The sequence below is a fragment of the Moschus berezovskii genome, chromosome 17, assembly GCF_049115385.1.
Source record: "Moschus berezovskii isolate FMDL1 chromosome 17, NW_MosBer_1.0, whole genome shotgun sequence".
NCBI classification, from domain to species: domain Eukaryota; kingdom Metazoa; phylum Chordata; class Mammalia; order Artiodactyla; family Moschidae; genus Moschus; species Moschus berezovskii.
The window spans coordinates 73,337,757-73,364,621 of NC_142476.1; the positions used below are offsets into that span (position 1 = coordinate 73,337,757).

The following is a 26,865-nucleotide window of genomic DNA, read 5'->3' on the forward strand; positions in this document are numbered from 1 at the left end:
TATAAGGATATTTGCTTTGATAAATGCCATAGAAAATATTCTGCTCTTGATTATGAATAAATTTACATTTATGTAGACACTGTGTATGCATTCATTTTACTTAACATGCTCTTGAATGCTCTAAATATTATACCACGAGAAAATAAACTACATTCAACTGTTGCTAACTGTCTGACCTGACACCACAAAACAAGGGCAATCAGACAATGTTAAAAATTCTTTTCAGAACTGTCTCCATGTGCCTAGGTGTTCAGCACACAGATGGGTTTCTGAATCAGCAATTTAATTTCTTAGCTTTTTCACCCAAGATATAAGAAGTGTATTAACTTGATTTTCAAAAGCTAATACAGAAATCCACATCATTTCAAAACAGTGGTGATATCAAAATAAGAAAAGCTGCTGTTGCTTAGAAACAACCAAAATTAAACAGAAATTGTGTTACTCTTGGCTTTTATTAGAAGGAGGCAAAGGGTATGAAACAAAGTTCTACTTTCAAGACAATTTTTAGGATATTTTGCACAGTAAATGAAGACCCACCTGAATCTCTTATGTTTTATAAGTCTGTAATACCTTGAAAAATAAAGACAATTAGATTGGGAGTCCACTTTCTTGAGTTTTAATTCAGATTTGCTACTAACTGAATGACCTGAAAAATTCACTTAATTGCACTGAGTCTTATGTTCTTCAAGCCTAAAATTAGAACTTTGAATTAAGTGATTTTTAATGTATCTTTGAGCCCTAAAATTGTTTGATGCTAAAAAGTTGACCCCAAATAATATTCTGTGAAGTCAAAGGAGACCTGTCAGCCACTGAATAATGTTGATGCAAGATGTCATAAAGATGCAAGAGTCTTTGCCCTAAGTCTTGTTAGGAAAGTAAATTTCCTCATATTATTTTTTATTTCACTGTATTTTTAGGGCAGACTATACACTGACATATTTTCAGAAAGTATTCAACTAAAAGGTTTTTTACTTTAACTCTGTTAACAGGTAAATTAAATGAACCAGAACATTTTAGGTTCATCTTGGTTAATTGAGGAACTCGTGTATATTTCACGCTTTCAACAGGATAACTGGCTTTCAAGGTCATTAGATTAATAGATGGAGATCAGATTCTCAGCCAAGTGGAGCTGCCTTTGTAGATAGTCTTAGCATATTGACTGAGGACTAGGAAACAAAACATACAGGTACAAAGCATTTAGGCAGGCATTAGAGAAAAATACATGTGGGTTCCATATGATTAACTCCAGACTGGAGCAGGTATTTTACTTCATGTGGTTTTGTGTAGTTTTCCCTGTTGTTCGGTTAACTTGTGTCTGACTCTTTACGACCCCATGGACTGCAGCACACCAGACTTCCCTGTCCTTCACTGTCTCCCGGAGTTTGCTCTAACTCGTGTCCACTGAGTTGGTCCAACCATTTCAACCTCTGTCACAAACTTCTTCTCCTGCCCTCATCCCTTTCCCAGGGTCTTTTCCAGTGAGTTTTGCATCAGGTGGTCAAAGTATTGGAGCTTCAGCTTCAGCGTCAGTCCTTCCAATAAATATTCAGAATTGAATTCCTTTAGGATTGAAAGTGAAAGTGAAAGTCGCTCAGTTGTGTCTGATTGGTGTCTAACTCTTTGTGACCCCATGGACTGTACGGTCCATGGAAATCTCCAGGCCAGAATACTAGAGTGGGTAGCCTTTTCCTTCTCCAGGGGATCTTCCCAACCCAGGGTTCGAACCCAGGTCTCCCACATTGTGGGGGGATTCTTTACCAGCTGATCCACAAGGAAAGCACTAGAATACTGGAGTGGGTAGCCTATTCCTTCTCCAGTGGGTCTTCCTGACCCATGAATAGAACCAGGGTCTCCTGCGTTGTAGGCGGATTCTTTACCAAATAGACTATCATGGAAGCCCTTCCTTTAGGATTGACTGGTTTTTTCTCCTTGCTGTGTAAGGGACTCTCAAGAGTCTTCTCCCGCACCACATTTCAAAAGCATCAATTCTTTGGGATTTAGCCTTCTTTATGGTCCAACTCTCACATCTGTATTTGACTTTTCCAAAGGTCTGGAAAAACCATAGCTTTGACTATATGGTCATTTGTCAGAAAAGTTAAGTCTTTGTGATTTAATACATTCTCTAGGTTTGTCAGAGAAGGCAATGGCACCCCACTCCAGTACTCTTGCCTGGGAAATCCCATGAACGGCAGAGCCTGGTAGGCTACAGTCCATGGGGTCACAAAGAGTCGGACACGACTGAGCAACTTCACTTTCACTTTTCACTTTCATGCACTGGAGAAGGAAATGGCAGCCCATTCCAGTATTTTTGCTTGGAGAATCCCAGGGATGGGAGTCTGGTGGCCTGCTGACTATAGGGTCACACAGAGTCAGACACGACTGACGTGACTTAGCAGCAACAGCAGCTAGGTTTGTCATAGCTTTCCTTCCAAGGAGCAAGCATCTTTATGGCTACAGTCACCACCCACAGTAATTTTGGAGCCCATGAAAATAAAATCTGTCGCTGCTTCCACTTTTCCCCACTTTGATTTGCCATGAAGTGATGGGACCAGATGCCATGATCTTAGGCTTTTTAATGTTATATTATAAAATCCAAAGGGGTAGAGACTGCATATTTCAAAGTTTGTCTACAGAATTAAGCATAGTATCTGGAAACGAAGCTCATGAATGATTCTTGGATGAATGAATGAATGAACACTGAGAATATTTATTTCACAGAGAATCTGAGACCTGATATGAATCAAGTAACTTGCTGTAAAATGTCAGAGTTAGGGACTGTATTTTTCCAAATATATGCTCTTTGTCCTAGAAGAAATAGCATAATATTTTGCTGCATTTAACAAATGGTATTGCAAAGTGTCATAATTCCTAGTAAAGATAGTAAGCCAGCAATTAAATAAGGAGGCTAGTAAGACAGGCAGGTATCAAGGTATGTAAGGTTTGATAATAGTCATATTACTGCTAGACATTTGCCTCTTGATGAAGTTTGTGTTCAATATATTTCCTGGACAGATTCTTAGAAATGATGAGCTTTAAATTTTTGAAAGATCATTTCTAGATAACATGGCCTTTTACTTCATATGTTAAAATATGCTACATTCTTAACATCATCAGACCCTACTTATCTGAAAACAAACTGTTGTAAAAGAAAATGCTAGTTTTGGATGTTCTTAATATTCATAATTTCAAAAATAATTGATACACTTTTATTAGTTATGCATTTTATTGTACCAAAATTGAATCTCCTATTGGGACTGGATATTCTTCATTGCAGGGTAATAGTATAACTTTTCAATTTAAAACAACATGGTTGTAATTGATAAAGGTAATAGGGGATGGGTGAAACACCTTATTTTAACATCTCAGAGGCTTTCAAAGACCTTGCCAATTCATAAAGACATCTTTGATCAAGTCCAAAATTTTGTGTAGTTGTTCCAAGCCAAAATTTTAATCAACATTCAGTTGCATTGAATGTTGTGCTGGTAGGCCAAATAAGATACTGATTGGTTCATTTTCATTTAAATAGTATCAGTTAGATTCAGTTCAGTCGCTCAGTCATGTCTGACTCTTTGCAATCCCATGAATCACAGCACGCCAGGCCTCCCTGTCCATCACCAACTACCGGAGTTCACTCAAACTCATGTCCATCGAGTCGGTGATGCCATCCAGCCATCTCATTCTCTGTCGTCCCTGTCTCCTCCCACCCCCACACCCTCCCATCATCAGACTCTTTTCCAGTGAGTCAACTCATCGCATGAGGTGGCCAAAGTATTGGAGTTTCAGCTTTAGCATCAGTCCTTCCAATGAACATCCAGGGCTAATCTCCATTAGAATGGACTGGTTGGATCTCCTTGTAGTCCAAGGGACTCTCAAGAGTCTTCTCCAGCACCACAGTTTAAAAGCATCAATTCTTCAGTGATCAGCTATCTTCACAGTCCAACTCAGTTAGATTAGACCAACCAAAAGCAACTTTAAGAATATTTATTTCTCTATGAAGGAACTAAGATACCCTACTCACCTGGCCCTCTAAATGCATGCAAAAGGGATGTGGGGAAATAAAAGAACAAAATAAAATATTTTGCAGGTAATTCTGTTGTTTTAGCAGTCCCTTTGAAAATTTGAGTTCATTTACAAGAAAACTTTTCTCCAAATTCCTTTAATCCTTAAGAGGCTTTTTTATCAAGTTGCTAGTTTATGGGTCTTTGATGACACAGCTCAACAAACAGTCCTTCCAAAACAGAGTTCGTCCACATTTACTCCAGAATTTTCTATACCATAAAGTTCTCAAAACAAAGTAAATTTTAATTCACATTCTGTTTAAAATATATCTATATATATACAATGAAATGAAACATAGAACATACAGTGTTTCTTTGGGAGAGTTGGCAGGGGGAAATTCTCAGGCCATGAATAAGAAAAATATGGTGACAAATAGAGTATCAGAAATAAATTTCAGTGTGGGCTGAGTTTCAGAATATCATGCTGCAACATTTTTCCCCTCCTGACACCACCCTTATGGCAGAAAGTGAAGAGGAACTAAAAAGCCTCTTGATGAAAGTGAAAGAGGAGAGTGAAAAAATTGGCTTGAAGCTCAACATTTAGAAAACAAAGATCATGGCATCTGGTCCCATCACTTCATGGGAAATAGATGGGGAAACAGTGGAAACAGTGTCAGACTTCATTTTTTTGGGCTCCAAAATCACTGCAGATACTGATTGCAGTCATGAAATTAAAAGATGCTGACTCCTTGGAAGGAAAGTTATGACCAACCTAGATAGCATATTAAAAAGCAGAGACATTACTTTGCCAACCAAGGTCTCTCTAGTCAAGGCTATTGTTTTTCTAGTGGTCATGTATGGATGTGAGAGTTGGACTGTGAAGAAAGCTGATCCCCGAAGGATTGATGCTTTTGAACTGTGGTGCTGGAGAAGACTGTTGAGAGTCCCTTGGACTGCAAGGAGATCCAACCAGTCCATTCTAAAGGAGATCAGTCCTGGGTGTTCATTGGAAGGACTGATGCTAAAGCTGAAACTGCAATACTTTGGCCACCTCATGCGACGAGTTGATTCACTGGAAAAGAATCTGATGCTGGGAAAGGTTGGGGGCGGGAGGAGATGGGGACGACAGAGAATGAGATGGCTGGATGGCATCACCGACTCGATGGACATGAGTTTGAGTGTACTCCGGGAGTTGGTGATGGACAGGGAGGCCTGGCGTGGTGTGATTCATGGGGTCGCAGAGAGTCGTACATGACTGAGCGACTGAACTGAACTGAACTGAGCAAAAATAAAAGAAAATCTAGGATCCAAGTGGATGGATTTATCTCTTGCTATGCACTGAAAAGGATGTTCCTTTGATGATTTTCCTTCAATAACTCAGCTGTCTCACAACGCCTCTTTTTCTGCTATGTTTTCTGGTAGACTTTGAGCATACTGGAAATATTTTGTCTTAATTTTTCTGTTTTAATGTTCAGATAGTTTCTTCTTGAGCAAACAGTGACATGTCCTAGAATTTTGAATCACAAGCTCAATTGACTTCTCTTTATTTGCAAAGATTCTGTTCTCAGGAGGAGTATGGTTTACCTCTTACATAGATATGCACATCCCACAGCTGAGCATTAGAAGAAACCCACAGAGGTTAATTAGGTCCCCAATCTTAATGCAGTTTCATGCCCAGAAACTTGCTTATGCTGAGAAATTATACTCAAGACATGGGTTCCTGTTGTCTTCTTACAATAAGTGAAATTGATCTCCATGTCTACTGACCATTTACTGTCACTAACACTTTTAGCGAAGAATTTGCAACTATTTGCATAGATTTATAAATAGTATATTTCAATATAAGAAAATACCTTCAAAAGCCAGTCAGCTTTCTCCTGTCTTTAAGAAAAAATACCAACTTCTTTAAGTATCAAAAGTTTTTCCCTTCAATATCTAACTGAAAAGTAAAATCCAAGCCCAGTGTTTCATTTTTTTAGTGTTATTCATAGCTACCTTCAATGAAAATGAAAAACTGCTAGCTTTATAACTTGTCCTAGGATTTTGCTTCATTTTCTTACTGCTCTTGATGAAATTTAGTGCTTTTTGAAAGATTTTTATGTTTGTTTGTGTAATTACAGTTGTGACTTTAAAGGTATTGGAAAAAACTTTAGTTTTCAAATAACTGTTATGTAAAGACATAATTGCCAACATTTACTAGCAGATAGCGGCTGGAAAAACTGTATTCTAGAGAAAGGCTTATCAAAAAGTTATGTAGGGAATTCAGATTTCTTAATAATCTGAATCATTTATTTGGAATTATTGCCAGTTTACAATGAAAATGCACACAGAAGTTTCTGAATATCTTAACATCCATGATTCCATTTCTGGCATTACTATACCTCCTTCATTAGGGAATTGAGGGGTTCTGTGATCAGTTTAAGTTTGTTAGCCATATGATGAAGCTCAATTCCTCTGACACATCAGTTAATGACTTCACCCTTTAAGCCACTAAATGGTCATTCAACAACTGGTTCATTGCAAATTTATGAGAAATATTGTTTTATTTGATTTCACATTGTGTTGTACTTTAACCATATTGTTCACACTATTGGGGTTTCCCAAGCAGCAACTAGTGGTAAAGAATCTGCCTACCAATACAGGACATATAAGAGACATGGGTTAAATCCATGGGTCAGGAAGATCCCCTGGAGGAAGAAATGGCAACCCACTCCAGTATTCTTGACAGGAGAATCTCGTGGACAGAGGAGCCTGGCGGGCTGCAGCCCATGGGGTTGCAAAGATTTGAACACAATCGAGCATCTGAGCACTTAACATATTTTCTGTGTATCTTTTTTTTTTTTCTAGAAATCATGTGTTTTATCTTGAAGTAGCATTCATTCTCTAGTATTTTTCTCATGGGTATATATTCGTTTGAGTCATTCTAGGAAGCTTTCTGTGAGGATAATTTCATTGTGACTATTCACATGGTCAATATATGCCCCATCTCTGGATTCTAACATGGAATGTAATTCATACATTCTTGCACTCAGGGTTATTATTTAGTTTTTGGAGGTGGCTATCTCATGTCCTTGGGATCGCTAGGAGTCGGACACTACTGAGCGACTTCACTTTCACTTTCATGCATTGGAGAAGGAAATGGCAACCCACTCCAGTGTTCTTGCCTGGAGAATCCCAGGGATGGGGGAGCCTGGTGGGCTGCCATCTATGGGGTCGCACAGAGTCGGATTCAACTGAAGTGACTTAGCAGCAGCATCTCATGTCCTAAAAAGCAAACTAACTAAATATTTCACCCCATCATTGAAACAAATTTATTTGTGGGTAGGGGACAGAGACAGAATTATTTCAAAGGATCTGAAACCCTTATAATGAACTCTCTCTTCAATGCCCATCTAAACTTTGGGGCCCCAGAGTGATATGTGCTTTTTTTGCCTCTCTGTCCAGGCTTGCACAGGGGGCGGGTGCACAGTGAGTAAGGCCAGCCAGGCCCTGACTGAGGAGAGGACCCCCGAAGGCGTGCCGGCTCCCAGAGTGAACCCAGACTCCTCTCACTCCTTTAACATCTCCTGGACTGAGCCTGAGTATCCGAATGGTAAGTGAACTCTTTTAGCCTCAAGTTAAAAAGATGATTAGCAAAGGTAAATTAATATTCTAAATGGCAGCTTATATGTGGTGCTTAATTTTTAATGATCATTTTAGCACATAAAATACCTGAGATAGTATCATTGTCTGTAGTTGGAAGATTGTGGTTTTTAGGCTCACATGCAGTTTTGGTGGCTCAAAAGTGCTCCCTTTTGATAGTTCTTATGTACTGCATCTTATGGTTTCCTATGTTCCGGGAGAGGTGAAGAGAACAAACCTGGATTCCCAAAGAACGCCCTTGTGAGAGTGACATTATATTTTCAATGACTTTCTGTTTTTGACAGTCATAACTTCTTTCTTGGAGAAGTAGGGAGGTAGAAAGTTCATGCACATATTGTATTTCAAAATGCTCTTGCTTTAATAAGTTTATCTTAAAAGAGAACACTTGGAACTTTGTATTTTTAATATGTTATTTATAAATATTTCAGCATGAGGCTTTTGAACAATGCATACATTAAGTATATATACATTTATTCTTGTTTGACTTGAAATGGATTGTATATATTTCTAAGTGATATATATCTGCCTTTGCGTAGTTTAGAGAATTAGATCAGCCAGTTAGAGTTTGCTAAAATAAAATCTTATTTAAAGAATTTGTAGTAACTTGGGATAGAAATTGCTTCATTAATTTATTGGAAATATCTTTAATTTACAACCAGCATAGTGTCATTTTTCCACACTGGTCAAGCTTACATAACGTCAAATTTTGCTCCTCTTTAAGACAAACATCAAGAAGACTTTTAATATCATAGAAACTGTTTTAAGTAACTCATTACTGAAAATTGAAATGGCTTATTTTAGCATATCCAGAAAGAAAGAAAAAGAATTACAATTGTATTAGTTTGTTTTGTGTTTACTATGATATTAATTATTCCAGTCATCTTATTTTAATTAAACTTTTGGCAAATGCACGAGATATATTTGAGGTAATGGAGAGAGCTCTAATAATTAGAGTGAGTGATCATCTCTGCTCTTGAAGTAATCCCTGTACTATTACAAATTTCCTAACAACAACAAAAAAATGAGTATCTGTTTGATACTTAAATGGTTAATCTTATCATGCTTTGTGCTCCACAAAGAATTCCAGTCCATAGATGGCAAAGAAAATGTTAATGATTTACCCCAACTGGATTGCTTTTAAATGCTATTATATGATTTGTATGGTATTAATAGACACTTTCCTTCATCCTAATCTGTGGTTGCCACTATCATTGAACCTAGAATCCTAGGTTGAATAAAGAATACTTTCTACATTTTGAAGAATTTTTGTGCATTATGTTTTATATATTTATAAGCAACTTTAAAATATATTCATTGAACAATAGGAATTTGTGAGATTTAGAAGATTGGTGCTGACATGTTTGCTCATTCTAAAGTCTTTTGTTTAATCACATCAGAGTTTTCAGAGCTTTTACTGTGGGGTAATGGTTAGATATTTTTTAGTAATAGTTTTCATTAAAAAATTTCTTCTCCCCTCTACTTATCTCCCCACTCTCCTCAAATTTTCCAGTGTTTTATTCAAATTGTCCATTGTCTAGAGAAAGATAATCTGATGGTTAGAGAACATCTTGTCACTTCATCAGTTTTTAAAGCTCCTATGCTGCTGCTGCTGCTGCTAAGTCACTTCAGTCGTGTCCGACTCTGTGTGACCCCATAGACAGAAGCCCACCAGGCTCCCCCTTCCCTGGGATTCTCCAGGCAAGAACACTGGAGTGGGTTGCCATTTCCTTCTCCAGTGTGTGAAAGTGGAAAGTGAAAAGTGAAAGTGAAGTCGCTCAGTCGTGTCCGACCCCCAGCGACCCCACGGACCGCAGCCTACCAGGCTCCTCCATCCATGGGATTTTCTAGGCAACAGTACTGGAGTGGCTTGCCATTGCCTTCTCTGAAAGCTCCTATACGTCCCCCTAAACACCCAAAGAATAAAGTCCAGATTCTTTAGTCAGACATTCAGATAACCCCCAACTTGTGGCTCAACCTGCACTGGTACAGTGTTGTAGCATGCTTTCCATTTTAGCTGCCTGGGATACTTACAGCTTGGTGTAGGGTTGAAAATCTTTGGTATGATATCAAATAGGCCTAGAGACAGATGTTATGTCTGATGAGAAGTAACTGGGTAACTTTAGAAAATTTACTAAATTCATGAAGCCCAGTTTCCTTGGATTATAAAATTGGAGTTAACAATCTCAACCATCTCTCCATGTTTATCTGGAGAATTCTAACTCACTCCTTGGGGCTAAATATAGGCCTCCTATTTTATGAAATCATTCCACCCTTTCTTGAATGTAAATCAAGCTTCCCATCTTCTCTTGACCATATGACCTCTTCCTTTGCCTTCATCATGACACATACCTCATTCATCCTTGGATCAAATTTATCTGAGTACATGTCCAACACACCTACTGGATGATGCGGGTGCTGTGTGCTCACTCAGTTGTGTCTGACTCCTTCCAACCCCTATGGACTGTAGTCTGCCAGGCTCCTCTGTCCATGGGAGAAGAATACTGGAGGGGTTGCCATTTTCTACTCCAGGGGATCCTCATGACCAGGGATCAAACCCACATCTCTTGTTTCCTGCATTGCAGGTAGATTCTTTACTGCTGCGCCATCAGGGAAGCCCTAACAGATGATGTTAAGGATCACAAATCATTTATTTCTTTTTTCCTTCATGAAGCCTAGCACAATGGAGTACTTTCTGTCGGGACCTAATAATACTTATTTCATTTAGTTGCTTCTTGTGAAAATTTCATTTAATCAGTGGCATACATACTGTAGAGTCTTTACTCTCTGATGATGCCAACAGAGAGGGTAGAAGTAGTTACAGGTCAGTTTCTGAAATGTATTTGTTTGAAATGTATGTGTTCCCAAAATATATTTTTTAGCCGTGCAGAGTCTGGGACTAGGGTTGGTCTTTATAGAATTTGGATTTTGCATTTGAATTAAGAATTTAAAATTTTTTTCTTCTCAAGCATGCCTTCCCTGGTGGCTTAGATGATAAAGTGTCTGCCCACAATGCAGGAGACCGGGGTTCGATCCCAGGGTCAGGAAGATCCCCTGGAGAAGGAAATGGCAACCCACTCCATTATTCTTGCTTGGAAAATCCCATGAATGGAGGAGCCTGGTAGACTACAGTCCATGGGGTCACAGAGAGTCGGACATGACTGAGCAACTTCACAAGCATGCCTAGTGCAAACATAATGGAACTAGGTCCATATTAAAATATAGCTGCATTGTGGTTGCTTTCTTATTTCTGAATATGCTGCAGAAGAGTAATACAATTGGAAAATAAAATAGGTTTCAATCTTACGTTACTAAAGATACCTTTTCAAATGATTTTCTCAAACCTGTCTGATTATTAGAACCATCTGGGGGACACTGACTGGAGGAGTGGATTCTAGTGCTCCAACCAAAGATGTGAATCATCATAAATACCCCATTGACTTGTTGTCTTCAAAATACTGGATTAGTGCTGCGGACTTCTCTGGTGGTCCAGTGGTTAAGTTGCCATGAGTCCACTGCAGGAGACATGGATTCAATTCCTGGTTAGGGAACTAGGGTCCCACATGCCTATGGCATAGTCAAAATAAAAGTTGAGTTACAGCCAAGTTTATAAACACATTTAGACTGTCATGTTGTGTAACAGGTACTGATTGTCTGATTTTGCACACGCTAGGCTCCAAAATCTTGACTTTTTTGGTCAGTCATATACCTAAATAGATTATTTTATTAGGACTTTACAAACATGAGAAAGAAATGTTAAGAAACAGTAAACTGACTTTCTGTAATAAGAAATATTTCTAAATGCATACCTATATGTGACAAAATATATATGTTTTGAGGGCTGGGAAAGACTGAGGGCAGGAGGAGAAGTGGGCAACAGAGGATGAGATGGATGGATGGCATTACTATCTCAGTGAACATGAACTGAGTCGGAGAGATAGTGAAGGACAGGGAAACCTGGCATGCTGCAGTCTACAGGATCACAAAGAGTTGGACATGACTGAGCAACCGAATAACAATAATGACAAAATCTGAAAAGTTTAAAGGTGTTATATAAATATCCAGTTTTTACCCATCAAGCAGTTGGTGACCTTTAGCCAGCATGGCTTAGGAAACAGACTCTGCTTTATAACTGATTCTGATTTAAACAATCAGCTCCTACTCATTAAAGCCTGGGGAAAACCCTTTCCTGGGGCTTAGGAGAATTGCCTCTTGCTTTATTTGGTTCCATCCTCCTCTTTTCTCTGCAGCTGGGTCCTGCTCCACAGCTTGTGGTGGGAAGTTTGCTCTTTGCTTCAGGACATGCTCCATATTCTGAGAGAACTCTTCTTATTCTGGCATCTTTTGTTCAGTGCTATCCCAGCCACTCTTGTGTCAGAATAGTGCCTGACACATAATCAGTGCGCCATTAAAAATATGTTGATTATCACTGTCAAAAAAAAAAAACAGAAAATAACAGGTGCTGACAAGGACAAAGAGAAATTAGAAAACTTTTTCATTATTGGTGGGAATGCAGATTGATGCAGCTGTTATGTGAACCAGTATGGAAAAATCTTCAAAATATTAAGAATAAAATTGTTATATGATATAGCAATCCCACTTCTGAGTATTTAGCCAAAAGAATTGAAAACAGGATCTTGAAGAGATATTTGTACACCCATGTTCATTGCAGAGTTATTCACAATAGTCAAGAGATGGAGGGAACCCAATGTTCATGGACAAATGAATGGATAAATAAAATCTTGCATATGTCTGCAATGGAATATTATTCCACCTTTAAAAATAGGAGGACACTATCACATGTTACAACATGGACGAAATTTGAGAACATTATGCTGAGTAAAACCTGTCATGTAAAGAGATATGACATGATTCCATATATATGCAGTATCTAAAGTAGTCAAATACATAGAGAGAGACTTGGATACCAGGAGTTGGGAGTTGGCAGGGAGGGGAATGGAGAGTTGCTGTTCAGTGAATATAAGGTTTCAGTTTTATAAGATGAGAAAGTTCTAGAGATCTTGCCCAACAAGGTGTCTGCAATTAATATTAATACTACTATCAGTTTAGTTCAGTTCAGTCGCTCAGTCGTGTCCGACTCTGCGACCCCATGAATCACAGCACGCCAGACTGTCCCTTTAAATGCTTAAGATGGTAAATTTCATGTTCTGTTTTCTCAACAAAAATTTTTACAAATGTAGGGAGGATATAATAGAATGCAATAAACTTTAAATAAACCAGAAAAAAAATCAAGATTAAGGGCTGTTTTAGTTTAGACCAATTAACAAACTTTTAATAGTCACATAAAGAAATATGCACAAAATTGTTAAACAAGCGTGAGATCACACTATTTGTCTTGTGCAACTTCCTTTTCTCACCTAGTATGGTAGAAGCATCTTTCCATAACAGTTAAGTGTAGCTCAGCTTCATTCTTTTGAAAGGCAGAGTAGAATCCCATTGAATGAAGCCACAGCTTATATGACCCATCTTTTATTGATAGACATTTAAGTTTCCATAATTTTGCTGTCATAAAGAATGCTGCTTACTTTTCATTGCCTTAGACTGCCAAGTCCATTCTTTAAGTACTGGGTCATTATCACTTGATTCACACCTAAGGCTCTGCTTCCTTCAAATGTGTCCTACTTAATTCTGGTGACTTGCTTCACACACCTGCAAAAAATGGTGCTGTGACACTCTAGCTCCTTTTCTTTACTCATAGCCCTTTGTGTCCACATTCCCTCTGGCAGAGGTGTTCTTTGTAGGCTGCAACTACAGGCAGGATTTTAAAACCTCTGAAAATAGCTACTTTTTGGTCCGAGGTAGATAAGAATCATTTATTCTGTAGGGTCTTGATTCTCCCTTTGTTATACCATTAGCCTGCAAGGAAATGTAGCACAAAGGGTTACTGTCTAAGGAATGTGTGACCTGTGTTGTGTAGATTACAATTGCATATTAGAATTATGCTTTGGGGAGCTTCCAAATTCTCATGAGCTGTATCTCCTTCAGAAGCTTCAGTCATAGAGTCTGGAAATATGTTTATTCCTCCCACTTGAGGTCTACTTTGCTAAAATCAGCATGCTTATCTGACCCTGCCAAACTTATTCCTCATCGTCTAGCATAATTTTGTTGTAGTTTAGTCTCTGTCATGTCCAACTCTTTTGTGACCACATGGACTGTAGCCTGCCAGGCTCCTCTGTCCATGGGATTTTCCAAGCCAGAATACTTGAATGGGGTGCCATTTCCTTCTCCAGGACATCTTCCTAACCCAGGGATCAAACCTGCATTTCTTGCATTGGCAGTTGGATTCTTTACCACTGAGCCACCAGAAAAGCCCATATCTAGCATATTTGGTAACATTTTAAACTGATTAGAATAAACGTATTTTTAAAATACTAAAAGTATAAAACTAAAAGTATAAAAATTAAATTCTTATCCTTTATTAATGCTTAGAATTTCTTGTAACTCTCTACTATCTTTCCCTATGTAAATTTACGTAAAATAATTACCCTGTTAGACTGTGACCCACATGAGGGCATGGATTCTATTCACCTTGTTTGCTGTTCTAGTCTCCAGGTTTGGCAGGATGCCAATCAAGGAGGAGATGGATATTAAATAGCTATTGGATGGATTCATGTTTACTGATCCCAGGGACAATATTAAAGTAGTAATTGTGTTGATGTGAGAAGCACCAGCGTATACATACAGTACACGTAAATACACATTGACAACACATCTTATAATTATGTAATATAGGTGGGTGGTTTCAAAGGAAGTGGAAAGCCATCTCCATCATGGCCTGCTGAAGGCGCAAAATATATATTAGAGACCCAGGCATTTGGCATATGAATTCTTCAGCCTGGTGATTCTTAGATGTGCTGAAAAGAGACAGACAGCACACCATGCTGGGTCTGCTTTGCATGCCAGTGTGAGAGGCTGTATTATCATATTGTCACTGCCATCATGATCTGCTAAAGACAGAATGGGCATGAGATTTGAGTACCCATTAAACAAGTGTCCCAGGGTCTCCTTGAGAAAGGGAATAATGCTTGAGGAACCTATGGAAACATTTTTCTAGTTCAGCCTTTTATACTGACCCAGCTTTGTGAGAGTTTATACACAGACATGTATCAAGGAAGTGGCAATAATTTCAATAAGGATAGAAAAATTTTAAGAAGTTGATTATTTTTGCAGGCTTATTGATGTATAATACCATGAAGACAATATAACATTATTGAAAGAATGTTTAGTTCAGTTTTTTGAGCATATGTTAATACATATCACTTATAGGAATGGGTGGTAAGCATACCAATTAACTGAATGTGCTGTCCTTCACATTAGGAAAGGATGTAGAGAAATAAAATTTTAAATGTATATACATGAACGTGTTTGGGTAAGTGCTAATTAAGTGCTCTACCCATGTAGAAAAAGAAGTATTTGATTTTCTGCTAATACTAATAATAGTAATAGCTACAATATATAACTATGTGCCAGATACTTTCACTTTCATAACTAGCCCATGAAATAGGTACAACATTCAGATGTGGAAATGCAAATTTATAAATATTAAGCAACTTAATTATTCTAGGCAAGATAGCTAGTTGATTAGGAATGTAATATAAAACAAAGTGTGAATGACACAAAAATGCATGATTTTATTTATCAAACCTTTCTGCTTCTACTTTTTGTGTAGAAATGCTTATAATGTAGGATTCTATGTAGCCATGTGAAATACATACAGAATTTTTCTAAGATACTCTTCCTGGTTGAGTATCTCATTCTCAGAGCCAATGTTCTACATTTCTAAGATCTCTGTCCTGATTTTTGTCTGGTTTCAAGGGTTAACTGTTTTTAACTTTTATTTTGAACTAACTTTAAATAGCCTGAATATGAATCTATTTTCCTTCCTGTAAATGCTCATATTTCATAGAAGGAACGGATTATAGAATTTGGTGAATCACTTAGGAAAATGGCTTGACAGTTTTGAGCAAACCTTGTGTAACTTTTATGAAACACCTCCCATCAGTTTGTCAGGTAGAATTTCCCAAGCACAGTCTTTTTCAGATTCCGTTGATTCCATTTTTAGGAGAGTATACCGGTAATAAGGCATTCTTCCACATTGTGAAAGCTGTTCTCTCTTTTCCTTTTTAATTGAAGGATCAAGTATTCACACAGGGAAATATCTGCCACATTCAATCATCATCCGGACCTTGGGGGGAAACCTCAGTTGATATTCACATTGCCACACTGCGCTGGAAAAAACAAACAAATATGTTTGGAGCATCTATATTCACTATGCATGTTATTTTTATGACACACCAAAGCATTGTTGTTTAATTCTTACAGTAAACAGAATTCTTCAGTGTACACAGAGATACCTAGTATTAAATTTATATCATATTGTACTTGTATTGAATTTCCTTGGTTATATATGACAACCTATTGGGCACCTTAGGAAATACAATTTGACATAACCTGATGAAGAGGCACAAAGATATATATCCCAGTGGATGTGCTTTATGGACAATTATGATTCAGCTTCCCTGTGAAAATTAAACACCTTAAAAATTCTACCATTATGGAAAGAGAAAGGTGATAAACTTCAAACTGCTTATGATAGTGAGCCAGTGGGAATTAAGTATCCATTTTGTGGATTATCCATAGAAGAACTGAATTTGTAGAACTGCATTAAATAACCTGATATTCCATACCTCACAACATAATATTTTTATTTTTTCATAGCTATCTTAGTGATTATTAGCACAAGAGAATAAGAAAAAAGCACAAAAATATGATATAATGCAACATAATTTCCCTTAATGTTTTTATGTTGCATGTTTTTCTTTTACTTCTTTAGATACTTCCTGTATTTTCCTGCACTCAGACCTGCATCCTACTAGACTGACCTTTACTCACAGCATCAGTGGACTTCCTCTCTCTCTCTTCCTTTTGGTTGTCCCTGGGCAGCAAGAGCAAGAGATGAAAGAGTCAGAGGAGAAAAGAGTCTCAGAACTTTCTACCAGGCTCTGGGCTCCAGGGTGGCCTTCCTCCACCAAAGGCTACAGCTCTTATCCAGTGGCCCTTTCCTGTCACTCCAGTTCTTTCTCTAGCTTCCTGAGTCTGTTCTCTTCCTTTACCCTGAAAACGTAAGGATATTTATTGGCACCTAGGAGCCCTGACAGTTACTACCTGGGGATGCATTATTATCACTTGCTGCTTTCCTTTAACACTACCCACATCTTTGTAAATAGTGCCTTCACTAAACTATTCTCAATAGTCCATTTTAGTTGTCATCAGATTTCTACTGAGATCCTGACTGGTGCCTAAATCTCATTTAATCCACTCTTTACACACAGATTGGGAGTGGGGTGGGGGAACTGGGTGTGGGATAAATGTAAAAGCTTTCCCTTATTCTGAGGCTGACAAAAGTAAATAAGTAATCAAACAAAGTCTATCTTGTTGCACTTTCTTTTGGCACAGTAGACATTTTTAAAGTAAATAAGGACAGCCGTGCTTAAAAGTTCTAGATGCAGGTTGATTATTTAATATTCCTGTGATATTTCATTTTTAAATAGCAATCCACTTGTATCTCATTGAAAGCTTTCAATTTATTATTATGAAATCTTTATTCAGTTCAGTTCAGTCTCTTAGTCGTGTCTGACTCTTTGCGACCCCATGAATCACAGCACGCCAGGCCTCCCTGTCCATCACCAGCTCCCAGAGTTCAGTCAAACTCATGTCCATTGAGTCGGTGATGCCATCCAGCCATCTTATCCTCTGTCGTCCCCTTCTCCTCCTGCCCACAATTCCTCCCAGCATCAGGGTCTTGTCCAGTGAGTCAACTCGTCTCATGAGATGGCCAAAGTATTGGAGTTTCACTTCAACATAAGTCCTTCCAATGAACACCCAGGACTGATCTCCTTTAGAATGGACTGGTTGGATCTCTTTGTAGTCCAAGGGACTCTCAAGAGTCTTCAGCACCACAATTCAAAAGCATCAATTCTTCGGCGATCAGCTTTCTTCACAGTCCAACTCTCACATCCATACATGAACACGGGAAAAACCATAGCCTTGACTAGACAGATCTTTGTTGGCAAAGTAAGGAGTAAGTGTCTTTTAATTTCATGGCTGCAATCAGCATCTGCAGTTATTTTGGAGCCCTAAAAAATAAAGTCTGACACTGTTTCTACTGTTTCCCCATCTATTTCCCATGAAGTGATGGGACCAGATGCCATGATCTTTGTTTTCTGAATGTTGAGCTTTAAGCCAACTTTTTCACTCTCCTCTTTCACTTTCATCAAGAGGCTTTTGAGTTCCTCTTCACTTTCTGCCATAAGGGTGGTGTCATCTGCATATCTGAGGTAATTGATATTTCTCCTGGCAATCTTGATTCCAGCTTGTGCTTCTTCCAGCCCAGCGTTCCTCATGATGTACTCTGCATAGAAGTTAAATAAGCAGGGTGACAATATACAGCCTTGATGTATTCCTTTTCCTATTTGGAACCAGTCTGTTTTTCCATGTCCAGTTCTAACTGTTGCTTCCTGACCTGCATACAGTTTTCTCAAGTGGCAGGTCCGGTGGTCTGGTATTCCCATCTCTTTCAGAATGTTCCACAGTTTATTGTGATCCATACAGTCAAAGGCTTTGGCATAGTCAATAAAGCAGAAATAGATGTTTTTCTGGAACTCTCTTGCTTTTTCCATGGTCCAGCAGATGTTGGCAATTTGATCTCTGGTTCCTCTGCCTTTTCTAAAACCATCTTGAACATCTGGAAGTTCACAGTTCACATATTGCTGAAGCCTGGCTTGGAGAATTTTGAGCATGACTTTACTAGCGTGTGAGATGAGTGCAACTGTGCGGTAGTTTGAGCATTCTTTGGCATTGACTTTCTTTGGGACTGGGATGAAAACTGACCTTTTCCAGTCCTGTGGCCACTGCTGAGTTTTCCAAATTTCCTGGCATATTGAGTGCAGCATTTTGACAGCATCGTCTATCAGGATTTGAAATAGTTCAACTGGAATTCCATATTATAACTAATCAAATAACAGCTTATGAAATTTTTCTTGATGAAGTTGCTTCAAGTGCAAGTTCAAAGATCAGTGTCTCAAATAAGCCTTATCTCCTAGCATACCTGGACTAGGTTAGTATCTGCCTTCCTTCCCTCACCACCCCACCTTGTTTTCTTCTGGTTCTCTTGTTAATCAGTTTTACATACACATAATGCTTTTAGTCTGTCTTTTCACTTAGACTGAAAATTTTCTGAAGGCAGGGGCCAGGACTGTTTTGATCATGTCTGTATTCCAAGCATGCCTGACACAAAGTACCTCCTCCATAAATATTTGCTGACGAATCAGATTACTGCGGTGACTCTGTGGTAAAGAATCTCCCGCCAAGCAGGAGATATGGGTTTGATCCCTGGGTCAGGAAGATCCCATGAAGAAGGAAATGGCAACCTCCTCCAATATTCTTGCCTGGGAAGTCCTATGGACAGAGGATCCTGGTGGACTACAGTCCGTGGCTTTGCAAAGAGTTGGACATGAGTTAGCAAATAAACAACAACAGATTGCTACACTAGTGGATTACCAAAAATCAAAGCCCAATAGATTTTTTTTCAAAAATTATGTTATAGCTTTTAGTAAGTAGCTGTTTGTTTCACATTGCACTCCTGGGCTTGACTAGGGTAGAGGAGGAATATTACATGAAGAGTTAGCAAACACATTTAAGAAATTGCTAGGTGGTAGGATGAATGGATAAAAAAGATGTGGTACATATATAATACAACAGAATATTACTCAGCCACTAAAAGAATGAAACAGTGCCATTTGCCACAACATGGATGGAACTCAATGTTGTCATACTAAGTGAAGAAAGTCAGACAAAGACAAACATCATATATCACTTATATGCAGGATCTTAAAAAAATGATACAAATGAACTTGTTTACAAAATAGACTCACAGGCTTATGGAATGAATTTAAGATTTCTGGGGGGAAGGATTTGGGGGATAAATTGGAAGCCTGTAAACGGTTCATGGGGTCGCAAAGAGTCGGACACGACTGAGCGGCTGAACTGAACTGAACTGAATTGACATGTACACACTGCTATACATATTTAAAATAATAGATAACCAATAGGGACCTACTGTATAGCTCAAAGAACTCTGTTCAATACTACATAATAACCTAAGTGGGAAAAAATTTGGGAAAGAATAGATATATGTATCAGTGCAACTGACTCTGCTATACACCTGACACTAATACAACATTGTTAATCAGCAGTACTTCAATATGAAATAAATAGGAAAAAAAAGAGAAATTGCTAGGTGATGACAGACAGAAAACAGGTAAGGAATATAGATTTGTCTCAAGTATATTTTTGAGAGGTGTGCAGATTATTTGTTTTTACAAGACATGTGCAGTTTGTGACATAGAGCAGAATAGGAGGGACAGTCTAAGGAGAGATTCTCATAACGGACTGGCCTTGAACTCACTCACCCTGGAAGAGAGGAACAGGTCTAAGCTCGTGCCTTTGCATTCATAACACTAATTCCTAAGGGACTTCCATATACACTCATTTGATTCTCACGTTCACTCGGTCAGACCACTAAGGCAGGGAATGGAGCCCTAATTTTATTGATGAGGAAATAAAAACTTGGAAAATGTGAGCTCCCTGATCAAGTTTTAAACCTGTGTGGTCATGAGAGAATGGCCGTGTGCAGTGAGAAATTTCTTGAAAGGGCAGCGACCAGCTGGAGAGCCTTCCACTTTGCCCTCTGATTTTATGTCTGCAGCTTACTTGTTCTCCACAGCATTTAGGAGAGTGTCTAGAACATAGTAGATGCTTCATACCGTGTTGATTGAATCAATAATCATGTACAGGTATAGGCATAAAATAGACACTTAAAAATGATTGCCCGTAAATGTGTATTTCTGCACTTTGATATTTTTCCTCCTGACACATCTGGAGTAAACATCTTTTCATGTCAGTATATAACTTGCCCTCATTTTTTTCTTGTTTACTTGAAAGTCGTTGAGTAAAACCATAGCTCTAAAGAAATGTACTCAGTCTCATTAATAAGTTGGGAAATAAAAAATAATACCAAATCAAGATAACATTTTATGCAAAAAACACTCACAATTGATGGTATAGAATGATGACTCACAGACACTATTGATGTTAATAGGAATTGATGCACTTTGAAAAAGAGTTGAGTTTTGTCTAGTAAAGTTAAATATATCCCAACAACTCCACTTCAAAATCTATACCTTAGGAAACTTGTACACATGAGCCTCAGGACACGTGTACAAAAATGCTTATAGCTACAAATCTATCAACCAAAGTGTGGAAATAATCTAAGTATGAACAGTAGAATAGATATATAAATTATACAGCAATGAAAATGAATGAAGTATGGCTATCCTTAACAATATGAAGAGAATCCAGGCATGTTATGTTGAACAAAAGAAGATGCAAAAAATGCATAAATCTGATTTCAAATACAAAGTAGAAAGCCACACAAAGCTTCTTTGTAATAGGGATGATTTCCTAGGTAGAGAAGTAAGAACATGGCTCTTAGAGTCAACCAAGTTGTCACCCTCCAGCTGGTTGGTAAGGAGGAAGGGTGGGTGGAAGGATTGGAATCACAAAGGACTCATAGGAAATTTCTGGGGTACTTAGCAGTATTCTGTGCTGTAACCTTGATGATGGTTATAAGAGCTTTTCTCTTTGTTTTAAAAGCATAACATTTTATGTACTTCTTTTATTATTTTTTATTACATAATTTTTAAAAGATAGAAAAAAAATGGGTCTCAAACCTGTTTTTCTCACCTATAAAGGGAAAGTAAAACTCTTTCTGCTTTCAAGAATATTTCCTAAGGACCAAGGTATCTGATTAAACAGTTGTTTTTTTCATCAACTTCTGAATTTCAAAGGTTTGCTTCTTCTGTCATATTCCCCAACATGACAGTTTTTGTTTTTTATTTTAATTAAGTATTGTATTTTCAGATAATTCAAGATTTACATGCAGTTGTAGGAGATAATGCAAAAAGACCCCATTACCTTTTGTCTAGTTTCCCTAAATGGCAACATCTTCCAAAGCTATGGAACACTATTATAATCACTTATTATAATAATAATAAGATTTTGATATTGATTCAGTCAAGATACAAAACAGAGGTATGACTTTTTTAATCCTCAAATTGAAAAACATTCCCTTTCTAAATCATTAGAGTCCAGTTAGTGTTTTGGTGGCAGATTTTTATGAATTTTTTTGTTGCTGACTTCACAGTCCATCTCCGTTAAAGATAGACCCTTCTTTTTTCTGACTAGTGACACAGCATATCAGTGTAACATATCCCAGTCCTAAGCTCATAAGTTTGTTTCATTAAAGAAGAGAAAGTACAGTTGATCCTGGAACAATGTGGGAGGAAAGGATACTGATTCCCCAGGCGGTAGAAAAGCTGTATAAAATTCTCTCTTGGCATCTGGAGGGGATTGGTTCCAGTGTGCTCAAATCTCCACAGTAACCTCTCCATATTCCCAATTCTGTATCCTTGAATTCAACCAATTGTCAGTTGTGAAAGTGAAGTCACTCAGTCATGTCCGACTCTTTGTGACCCCATGAACTGTAGCCTACCAGGCTCCTCCATCCATGGGATTTTCCAGGCAAGAGTACTGGAGTGGGTTGCCATTTCATTCTCCAGGAGATCTTTCCGACCCAGGGATTGAACCCAGGTCTCCTGCATTGTAGGCAGATGCTTTACTGTCTGAGCCACCATGGAAGTAGAGTGTCTCTGTAAATTGTATAGTACTGTATTTATCTTTTTTAAAAAGTTCACGTGTAAGTGAACCCACACAGTTCAAATCCATGTTGTTCAATTTCAAGGTCAGCTGTATATAAAAGTGTTAAAGATATTACTCTTAGAATATGCCATGCCCTAAATGTGAAATGTGGCATTCCCATATCCCTGCGTAGGTCACAACTACTTAAGATCCGTTCAGGAAGATGTGTGTTTAAAAATTATTACTTTTTCTTTTTAGAATTTTCAGCTATCCCACTTCTCCCTATTTCCATGGTCTTCCTTATGCCAGTCTGTTATATATGTCATTCTAGGTTAATTTTTCTAAGGAAGGCTTTCATTATGCCCCTGGTTAGTACATGAAAATGTGAAAATGTTGATGGTTCTCCTTTGTATCATAAAATTCCAATTCCTTCAAACGGCATTCGAGGTCCTAACTTCCCTTTGAAGGCTTATTTCTATTAAACTTGAACCAATTACAACAACAAAAAATAACAAAGTACTGGTCTATTCAGGATATCTTTACTATAGCTTCCACTTACTTGTTTCCACACATTGGTAAGTATCGTTTCTCCACCAGGAACATCCTTCTGAGTCATTGCTTTTTCTTTCTTATGGAAGACCCTATGGAAGACACAGCTTCCTTGCGTGGAAGACTTGACTGCTCTGAAAAACTTTTAGGACTCACTTTAGCCAGGGTGATTATTCCCTGCTAGAAGCATCTGTCCTTAACTGGTTATACCTTTTGTTGGGTTTAAAGGTTTTGTGGCGCTTATTACTCATCTGTTAGATTGTTATTTAATTAGACCTGTGTTTTTAACCCTTGTCTTACTTCCATAAAGGTAGATACTATTTCTTTCTGTCTCTCAAAGTACCAAGCAAAGTACCTTTCAGGTAATTGACTTTCAATAAATATATGGTAATTTTTTCATTAAGCTCAACCTAATTGCTTTTAGGGCTAGAGCGTGTTCCTCAGTTCTTAATTTGAGTGGATTTCCCACATATTTTAGAAGAGAAAATTAGGCTGGAAATGGATAACAAGAGTAGTGGCAGTGGTATGATGAGATTGCCAGGTTCTACTCCATAATTTCTCCTTATATGACTTTGGGAAATAGCTTAGTTCCTCTAAGACTGTATTCTGCCATCTTCATAACAAGGAAACTGCTATGTTCTAAATTGTTCTAATTTCTTGGAATTATTTCTGTCAATTTTATTATCTATCAAATTATTTCTGTCAATTTTAACAGAAATAACTCATATAAACCATACAGACTATTGTCTGACTCAAAGTAAGTGTTCAGTACATTTTTTAAAATAATAAAGTGTTTTATAATTTCAAAAATACTTCAGTTCAGTTGCTCAGTCATGTCCAACTCTTTGTGACCCCATGGACTTCAGCACGCCAGGCTTCCCTGTCCATCACCAACTCCCAGAGTTTACTCAAAGTCATATCCATTGAGTCGGTGATGCCATCCCACCATCTCATCCTCTGTCGTCCCCCTCTCCTCCCACCTTCAATCTTTCCCAGCATCAGGGTCATTTCAAATGAGTCAGTTCTTTGCATCAGGTGGTCAAAGTATTGGAGCTTCAGCTTCAGCATCAGTTCTTACAATGAATATTCAGGACTGATTTCCTTTAGGGTTGACTGGTTGGATCTCCTTGCTGTCCAAGGGACTCTCAGGAGTCTTCTCAACACCACAGTTCAAAAGCGTCAATTCTTTGTCAGTCAGCTTTCTTTATAGTCCGACTCTCACATCCATACATGACTACTGGAAAAACCAAAGCTTTGACTAGATGAACATTTGTTGGCAAAGTAATATCTCTGCTTTTTAATATACTGTCTAGGTTGGTCATAACTTTTCTTCCAAGGAGTAAGTGTCTTTTAATTTCATGGCTGCAGTCACCATCTGCAGTGAATTTGGAGCCCCCCAAAATAAAGCCTCTTACTGTTTCCGTTGTTTCCCCATCTATTTTCCATGAAGTGATGGAACCAGATGCCATGATCTTAGTTTTCTGAATGTTGAGTTTTAAACCATTTTAAGAACTTAACATTTTACTTACCCCAAAGTTATTCATATGTGTCTTGTGCTGTAGTCAAAGAAGGAAAGTGTCTTCTTAGACTTCATTTTAAAAGTCCAGTGGATTATATCACTCATTTTTGTAACATATTGGGAATCTGAGGTCAATAAAAATTGTTGTGTTAAGAGATATTTTAGACTTATTGCTTATTAGTGTATGTTTTGGTAACTGAATTGTACCATGTTTCATATCATGCCTAATTCTGTTTGCATCAAAACATTCGCTAATAAAAACAAGTTATGAAATCTGCTTGCCTATTTTGATAAGAAATGGGATTTTTTTTCAAATGATATTTCTTATCATCTACAAATTTACCAGGAGATTTAACTTTGTGTCCTTAACTCAATATTTCATAATAAATGGTCTTCGAAACAGATGAAATATCTTGTCTTAGGCTCTTTTGATGGGGGACATATCTGGATTTCAGCTCTAAAACACAATGGTATCCCACTTTGGTCCTACCTTGAGATCTGATTGTAGCTGGTAAGACCTAGATCAAAAGATAGAAAATGCAGAGAGATCAGCACCACTAGTCTGTTTTGTCTTCACAACATGTTGACCCCAACTTTCTGGGACAGGGAACTCATCTTGCTAGTTAGTACTTAGCAAAGGCCTGACTGATCACTGACTGCATGTGGTATGATCAGATGTATGTTTTGAAAACTGCCCTTCTGTGTTATGAAGAGTGAATTCTGTGGGAGCATGAATAATGCATCAAAACAGGAGATGTAAGAGACATGGGTTCGATCCCTGGGTTGAGAAGATCCCCTGGAGTGGGAAATGGCAGCCCACTCCAGTTATTCTTGCCTGGAGAATCTACATGGACAGAGGAGCCTGTGGGTACAGTACATGCGGTCGCAGAGAGTTGGACACGACTGACGTGACTTAACACACACACACTATTCGATTATGATATGATGGCAGAGTGGACTAGATAGTCATGGATATGAAGATGGGGAAGGATCAATTTGGAATGTAAGATCTCCAGGACTGAGGATGGAGTTGGTGTTGTGCATGATGTAGAGGAAAGTGTCCAAAATGATTTAAAAGGCAGACTGCATTTTTTTTCAGTGTACATTGTTTTTCCAACTGATCTTTTTCTCCTTTCTACAAATGCTGTCTAATATAGTTTACCTATAGAATGCTGGGAAATTGTGTGTGTGTGAGAGAGAGAGAGAGTGAAAGCTCACCTCCATTGAGTCTGGACTTCAGTCTAATTTATCCCCAAAGTCAGGTGCATACAGGATAGTAAAAAAGTGAGCCGTTAACTGTCACAAATCTCACTTAATTCCATTCTCAGCTCGTTTGCATTATGCTCATCTGATTCTGAACCCTTGTCTCAGTGACTGTCTATTATTTCTTTATCCATAGTTCCAAATGTCATGGTTATCTAGTTTCTCAGCAGATCTTGCTAGGGGTTGACTTGCTAGAGTCAGGTAGACAAAACAAAGAAGTTACATTTGAGAGGCTGTCACTGGGGGAGAATGGAGAACTCAAAATGGAGACACAGGCATGAATGAAACGTAGCCACTAAGTGATGTTAACAGGAAAAGCTGGCTAAGTATCCTCCACCTACTCAATTCTGGAGGGTATCACTGAATTAGTGAACATAGTCTCTGATGTCCATAATGCACAGTTTAAATCCTCACAAAATGATTCTCTTATATTCATTATTACCTCTATGAAAAGACAGGAAAGTGTGCAGTGCTTGCTGGAAAGAATTCCTTCAAAAATGGTTAAGATTTTTAAGTTTGCACTTCATGGATGAGATTTAGTTATAATGAAAATTAACTCCTATAAAATATCTCATTTCCCAATATGTCAGACAAATGAGATATTATGCACATAATCCCAGCAGAAAAGAAATTCTCTGTTCCCCAATTAAGTAAGGAAAGGGAAATATTGATTTGGGTACTTTCTATTTCAGTATTGAAAAGCAGATCAAGTAGATAGCATTCCAGGGGTCTTAAAATTTCTTTAAGAGCTTCTGCAACATGTGATTTGCACATAAGTGCAATAGCATAAGTGATTTGTGCACTGGGTGCCCATTGCATAGAATGATTGCTTATCAGAGTGCCCGGCACGTAATAATTTCTTGTCTTTTTTATTATTGGGCTTCCCAAGTGGTGCTAGTGGTAAAGAACCCATCTATCAATGCAGGAAACATAAGAGACACAGGTCCACTCCCTGGGTCAGGAAGATTGCCGAGAGGAGGGCGTGGCAACCCATTCCAGTATTCCTGCCTGGAAAATCACATGGACAGAGGAGCCTGGTGGGCTGTAGTCTATAGGGTTGCAAAGAGTTGGACACGCCTGAAGCAACTTAGCATACACACAGACATTATTATCAGTGTG

At 38.1% G+C, this 26,865-nt stretch overlaps 1 protein-coding gene across 1 annotated transcript in view; it reads left to right on the top strand.

The window, feature by feature from the left end:
* USH2A (usherin) overlaps window positions 1-26,865 on the top strand; it is a 969,245-nt gene that overhangs the window by 512,666 nt on the left and 429,714 nt on the right. The window contains exon 34 of the mRNA XM_055419911.2: window positions 7,443-7,590. Within this exon, the coding sequence (XP_055275886.2) occupies window positions 7,443-7,590 (148 nt within the window). The remainder of the gene's footprint in view (window positions 1-7,442; window positions 7,591-26,865) is intronic.